The sequence below is a fragment of the Fukomys damarensis genome, unplaced genomic scaffold, assembly GCF_012274545.1.
Source record: "Fukomys damarensis isolate Sample0158 unplaced genomic scaffold, DMR_v1.0_HiC HiC_scaffold_1, whole genome shotgun sequence".
NCBI lineage: Eukaryota > Metazoa > Chordata > Mammalia > Rodentia > Bathyergidae > Fukomys > Fukomys damarensis.
The window spans coordinates 29,858,320-29,865,652 of record NW_022900913.1 but is presented as its reverse complement, the minus strand read 5'-3'; the positions used below and the strand labels follow the sequence as shown (position 1 = coordinate 29,865,652).

General features: G+C 38.4%; 1 protein-coding gene across 5 annotated transcripts in view; it reads right to left on the bottom strand.

The window, feature by feature from the left end:
• Window positions 1-7,333, bottom strand: part of Egflam (EGF like, fibronectin type III and laminin G domains) — a 165,201-nt gene that overhangs the window by 70,601 nt on the left and 87,267 nt on the right. For all 5 annotated transcript variants that reach the window (XM_033760066.1, XM_033760047.1, XM_033760024.1 and 2 more), the window contains one exon: window positions 2,519-2,685. In XM_033760066.1, coding sequence (XP_033615957.1) covers window positions 2,519-2,685 — 167 coding nt within the window. The remainder of the gene's footprint in view (window positions 1-2,518; window positions 2,686-7,333) is intronic.

The following is a 7,333-nucleotide window of genomic DNA, read 5'->3' as shown; positions in this document are numbered from 1 at the left end:
ATATATCCAATAAAATTAACAAAAAAAGAAGTGATTGGGAAAAAAGAATAATAGTGTCAATAGATTAAAGAAAGTGATTTGAACTTAAAAAAAAAGACAGGCCTGTCCTGGAAATATTCATGGGTCAAACTGAAAATATTAGAGTCATCAAACAAAAATGTTCTGTCATCTCATTTCTTTTCATTAACCAATTCTTTTTAATTTCACAAATAACTATCATCCCAAAGTAACATGTAAACACACCTCTACACTGCTCAGTGAATTCTTTCCAACTTCTATAACAAACTAGATTTTATTAGATCTAGTATGTGACTTTCATGAGAGTTAGTTTCACTCATTACTTTTACTGTATTACTGATACAGCAAAGAGGGCAATTTTTCACTGTTGGATTTATTTAAAGCAAAACGACAGATCCAAGTACCTGTCTTCAGAAGTCCAGCAGCATTTTTTAAAAACACACTCAAGATTTGGCCTAAGCCCTTAATACTTTCCCGAATAGCCATGCAACTGAACACCCTCCAGAGATGTTACATAGGGGAGAACATGGAGCAATTTTCATATTTCTCCTGGATCATAGAAATAAGGTGAAGCAAATTCACCTTTGTGAATGAATAGCTGCCATGTTTAATACACTTGGAGCTCTATAAAACTAGAGCCACTATCATATATGTTTATATAGATATATATGTATTTATTTTTAATAAAGTCTCTCGCTTCAGAATTTAAGGATGACCTTTTTCCTGGTCATCATTTCAAGGGAACAATAAATGAAGTAGAAAACAATCAACTGTTTTTGCATACTTCTGTGAAAGGATGGAAAATGTTTATGCTTTGAGAGGTTCAGACAATTCACTGTACAGAATGAACAGCTTATGTACACTATCTGTGCAATTTTTCTCAGTTGGGGTATTTAAATGCAATTGCTCCTCCAAGACAAGAAGCCACATTCATTCTTTTTTTTTTTTTTGATCATTGAATAGTTTATTTATTTTCAATTTTTTGCAAATCCATCATGCTGATTTCCATGGCTATGCTAACTCAGATTCAGATTCAGACCAATATAAGAGTTTCTATTTCTCCATATCCTTACCAATTTTTTCTTTTTTATAATGGACATTCCAATTAAGCTAGGGTGATATTTCATTGTGATTTTATTTGCATTTTCCTAATGATTATTGATGTTGAATGATTTTTCACCTACCTCTTCTCCTTTTCTATGTCTTCTTTTGAAATGTCTATTTATGTCTTTTGATAATTGTAAAATCAGATTATTATTCTTATTTTTTCTATTGAGTTGAGTTCCTTATATATTTTTAATATAAATTCATTTTCAGACTGATAGTTTGCAAATATTTTCTCCTAATCTTTAGATTCGCTCTTTACTTTGATGGTTTCCCTTGCCATTCATTATTTTTTATAAAAAAAAATTTTTTATACCAGGGATTGAACTCAGGATCTTGCACTTGTGAGGCAGGCAGCAGAACCACTGAGCTAGATCCCCAGCTGTTTTTTTTTTTTTTTTTCACATACATTCTTATACTAATTCCTCTGTCTCTTCTATTGCAAAAAGAAGTTTTTCCTTTAGTTTTTATAACTCTGACATGGTGGTACATCCAAGCAATTAAAACATGTATGTCTTCTTGGTAACCAGGTATCTTTCCCAACTGTTTTTATAAAAAATTTTTGAGGCCCATTATTTTCCATGAGCTCAGCAAATCCTCCTAGAGGTAAGTGGCAGGTTCCAGTGTCTGTCATCTCATTTCTGAGATTTCCCCACTACACAGGGTTATAAGTTTATGTACATGCGTCCTTATATCCAAATTACAAAGATTTCTAAGCTATGATGCGCTTGGCAAGGTGGCCCAAGCCCTTCAAATGAAAATGTGCTCCTTAACTTCATGTGACAGCTACTATGTAATAACTTCAGACTAGAGTCAGAGTCTGACTTTTAAAAGATTTTAAATTGATTTGATAAACTGCAGCCCAAGCTTCCTCTAGGTCCCTAGAGAGCATCCATGTGAACTTAGACCCTCAGCTATGTTCCCAAGCTCCATGTTAGCCCTTAACGACTTCTGGATATTTCCTGATTCATTCAGAGAAGCCAACTGTTACTTACACCACAGTGATCTAAGTAAGCACTAACCCTAAAGAGTGTGGGCACCTTAGTTTTTTCTCCTGTGATTCTAAAATGAGCTAATTTTTCTAAAAAGATGAAAAGGGGATGAGGAGAGACTACAACATTTTGTCATGTGGTCTGTCGTATGATTGAGAAAGAAAACTGACCTCAAACTCCCCAAGGATAATGCAAAAATAAATTCTGCTGACCTGCCAGACACAGAAGTAGCCTGTTTCTCTGTGTCTAACTTCCAAAGGGCTGGGAAAGCTGGAGGACGGCTCCTTCCCTGACTGCTGTTTGCAGTGCAGGAAGAAACCCCAAGTGAGATCCCTCAGCCCCTCAGGCAACAGCATGGCTACAGGGCCTCTTCACAGGTCCCTCCACAGTGCCCCAGTACTCACTCAGGGTCCTGACAGTGTCGCTGGGCTGGCTGCGTGGACCGGGACCGTGGGGGTTCACAGCCCTCACAGAAAACTGGTAGTTGGTATCTGGAACAAGGCCCTTGATGATGATGGTGTCCATCAGGAAATGCTCTTGGATTAAGGTCCAATTCTTGTCAATATCTGGCCTTTATTGATTAAAAAGAAAGGAAGAAGCAGTAGTTCAGAAATACCATGGGGAAAGGAAGCTAGCTAGCTGTGTGAACTAATAGCATTTGAACAGCAATATTCATAAAAATGAGTTACAATTTTCTATCTTAAAATAGCCCTGAATTTAAATCATTGGTCATCATCTGTAAATTCCTGCGTATAGAAGCAAGTAGATCATTTTCAGGGCTAATTTTGAGCACTGTTTAGAAATCATACAATTTTCCTGGCAAAGCCTTGACCGTGGTGAATCCCTCCTCCCGCACAGGAGAGTTCATTTTCAAGGACTGTGCTTTCCAGATGTTTCATAAACAAGCCTCTCTTTGGCAGTCCCATCCACAGAGGTCAGGGGAGCACAGACTCCATCTATTCACAATCTGTTCACAAATAAACAAATACAAGTTTTATAGGGTGAGTAATTGTACAAACCGCCATGGGAAAGCCCGAGAAGAATCTGTTCATGGACATTCTCACATTTAACAAATTACACATTTGTGTCAAATTGCTGAGTTTTCCATGTCCTTCCTAGGATCCTAAAGAAAAGTAAACTTTCATTTAGGGATTCTCCCAACAAGGCAATATACAGAGGGTAAGAGTACAAGCTCTGGAGTTGGACAGAGCCAAGTTCAAATCCTAGCTCTGCTAATTACTAGGTGCTACTTAACTTCCTTAAGTCTGTTTTCCCATCTATAAAATGGGAATAATAAAAGTACCTACCTAAGAGGATTGTCATAAGATTGAATGAAGCACACCATCAGCATAGTGCCTGACACCACACTGTAAATACTCCGCACATGTATAAACCATTATTTAAATGCTGTGACCAGTGGAAACCCATAGCTGCCTGCTTTCCCCATACGTTGTCTCACCCATACAGTACCTCAGACCCCACAAGGGTAGTCAGCACCAGAATGTGGCCACTCTGCATGAAGATGTACTATAAGTATAAAATGTACACTGGATTTTAAAGGAAAAAAGAAAGGTATTTTAATGACAAATTTCATATTGGATACCTGTAGAAATTATAATGATTTAGAAACACCAGGCAACAACAGTTTACTAAAATTAATTTCACTTGTTACCTTTTTGTAACATGGGAAAACACAGCTTTTCAAATAGGCTTGCATTTCATCTATTGGCCAGCACTGCTCTATATGGGGCTGGGGAAGGGGAGAAGAGCATCATGGGTGCTAAGAACTGTAAGATGAAAGGTGGAAATGTTGGTACATAGCTGAGGGACAGTGTGAGTTCATAACTAATCATGGTGACCACTTTTAAGGCTTTCAAAGCACCAAGTATTTTTCTTTTGACAACTATCATATTCAGTTAGTACTAATATGAAGGCCCCACTCCATTGCTGTTATTTTAATACAGAGAAGAAAAACAAGGCACTGAATAGGTAAGTCCCCTGTCCCAGATTACGTAGCTGAGGAATGGAATGACTAACTGGGGTTGATGGGATGAGATTAGATTAAGAATATCCTTAATATTAGATTTTAAAAACCCAGGGTAATGGGGGGGCTATTCTCTCTTCTTTATCTTGCTTCCTGGATGCCTCTCAATTGTTCCATTAACACCTCTGTTTATGTAGGGTATTTAGAGGAATGCAGGAAGCTCATGTTTGTCCTTTACCAATGACTTAGGCAAGGAAATCAAGCTTGTTTATGCTAAAAACAGGTGCCTGGCTGAACCAGAGATTTCTTTAATATGTGCTTGCCTGATTTTTCATTAGGAGGAATTATTGAAATCCCAGTAAACAGATGCTTCCTCAGGCTCACCAGGCTGAGAAGTTTTCTGGGCTGTGCCTCATAAGAATTCAGGCTCTGGGAAAAAGGAGAGTTCATGGGGCGTGTCCACTGGAGGGGAGAGGGCCTGCTTTCTCTTTCCTGATACTCTTTCCCTAAAGATGGACTTCTCATGTAAACAAACTTTGTCATCAAAGGGAAAACCTCTGTGAGCAGAAGGAAACACATTTACAAACTCAAATTAGAACAAAATCACTTTGCAAAGGAAAGCCACAGGGGATACCAAAAAGTAAGAAAAGATGTGATCTTCAGATAAAATGCCCTGGTTATCCTTTGCTAAGCTTCCCCTGCCATATTTATAAAGGAAATGACCCATATCTGTTCTCAGAATGTACTGCTGTTTACCCAGGGCTACCTGCAAGTATCTTCAACAATTTTCAGTAAAAAGTTATAGGGAAAAAAGGGAGTTTTTAAAGTTTTTTTGTTCATTTGATGCAGGAAAGAAAATTATTTTCAGTGAATAGGAGATTGACATCATTAACATTTAATTTCATTACATAGAATAAGAGAGAACTCATGCAGACTGAATACCAGTTCAAAACCTCTAGCATTTTGCCCCTAATCCTGCCATGAGTTTTCCATTTGAATGCTTTTCAGATCTCTTGAGATTAGAGAGTGAAAAGTTGAGGTTGTGAGGGAGATAACCAGGCAAAAATATTGTGTTAAATCATCATCCACAGTAGCTTTATCTTCTTTGAAGATAAATGAAAAATCATTTCATCCTAACTGCAAAGTTGCCTGTAAAAATCACCATGGCAACACTGTTCTGGCACCTCAACAATGAGAAGGCCTGGGTCAGGAAATGACTGAGAATGTGTGGCCATCCCAGGTAGAGATGGACAGCCACCAGCAGGATGCTCACTTCAAGCATCTTTCCAAGTACAGCTGTGGGGATAGGGTTGGGTCAGGCATCCTATATTTTAGAATGAGCAGGGAATTTATCATGAGTTTGCAATAGCTACTCAAAATCCATTTAGTCAATTTAACTAATCAAGGTGCATTCGCTGGTTAATTTTGAAGCACTTACCATTTAGCAATGGTAGGATGCAGCCTGATCATCAGGACTGGGTGGAATCTCAGTTATCATTTGACCTAAGTCTGAGAACTTCTGGAAATTACTTACTTCATTTTTCTAAGTAAAGTCTCTTTAGCTTTTTTCCAATTCTTTTTTTTTTAATTTTATTGAGTTTATTGGTACATTTTAGGGATACAGTACAGTTACATTCATTGTTGGGATCATGTACCTCTACATGGCAAGTCTTGATTCTCATTTTTTCCCCTTACCTCTGCCCTCCCTTCACCCCCTCCTCCCCTCCCCATCTACAAACACTTTATTTTCATCTTTTAATTCTCTCACATTTTTTTCTTTTCCCTTTTTTTAAAGATAATCATGATCTCAAAGCTCTAAGAGCCACTGATCTATGTTAATCTTTATTCTGTATACATGGACACAGAAGGAAAGTGTTTATCCAAACTCCCAAAACCACTTAAGTAGTATATCCTTCTGTTTTATTCCCCTTGTTGTAGTATTATGACTACCTTGCATATTGTTAATATAAATCTGAGTGTACAGCCGTTTTTCTTGGTATCATCAAATCCAGCAGGTGGACATCTTGAACTAGTCAGTTAACAAACAATTAACAATTACCAAGCAGGCATAGACCAAAGAAGTTATATTCTGGGAGGCTCCTACAAAGTATAAACACAGCCCATTGTCACAGAGTTAATTGTCTAATAACACCATCTAAGGATGAGTGCAAGGATAGAACCTCAGCTGCCTGCCTGCCTGAGATCACCCGGCGGGTGCGCAACCTCCCGGACTGCGCAACAACAGATTCAGTAAGGAAGGTAGCCGCGCTGGCACCCTTGAAACACTCCCACAACCTTCCACCCCCTCCGTTCTCAAACTTCCTGATTGGGCCAGTCCTTAGACCAACTCTGCAGAGGCATAGGTTCTCATGAAGGGTAGTTTTCTGAGCTCCCAACTTTGAACATCTTTAAAGAAAGGGCAGGGGAAACCTGTAATAGAACTGAGTGGAGATCAACCCTGAGGGTAGGGAAACTCAAGTTAGGCCGTGTAAACTGTGTTCAGTCTCAGTCGTGGGGAACTGCCATTGGCTAGCTGAGACCAGGGGATTCAGTTCTGTATATGGCTGTACATGTGGTATAATATGAGAAGAGAGACAGTCTGAAAGAGGCCCTTCAAATTCTTTTTTTTTTCTTTCTCTCTCTTTTTTCTTTTCCTCATTCCACCCTAAAATTTCTTTCTTTTTCTGTCCTCTCTCTCCAACTCAGTCTCTTGCTCCACCATATTGTCCCTCATCTCCCTTTTTATTCCGGCTTCTGCCCTAACTCAGACTTCTTCTTTTATTATTTTTTCTCTTTAGGAGGGGTTTCTCTTTATGTTCTTTTCTCCAGTCATTTTACTTCATTCATGGCTCTGTACCTTCAAGGGAAGGCAAGTGCCTGTTATTGTTAAGGGGATATATTCTTGTCCTTATTCCTGCACTCTCTCTATCCCCCCTGAAGTTAATAGCTTTGTAAAGATACTAAGGTAATTCTACATCCTCTGGATTCACTTCAAACCTGCTCCAATTCTTTCCTTTATCTAATCCTCTCTTTCTAAGTCTAAACCCCCATCCTAAATGGTAAAAAATGCTATATTGAAAAGCATATTCACTGCAAACATATTATGGGCTGCTTCTTGAAATTAATTTAATTCACATGAGTTAAAGGTGATACATTAATGACTACCACAAGTGGTCAGTTTGCAAGCTGTGCCTGATCCTATTGGGCTGCTGAATGTATCAATTGGGATAAAGGG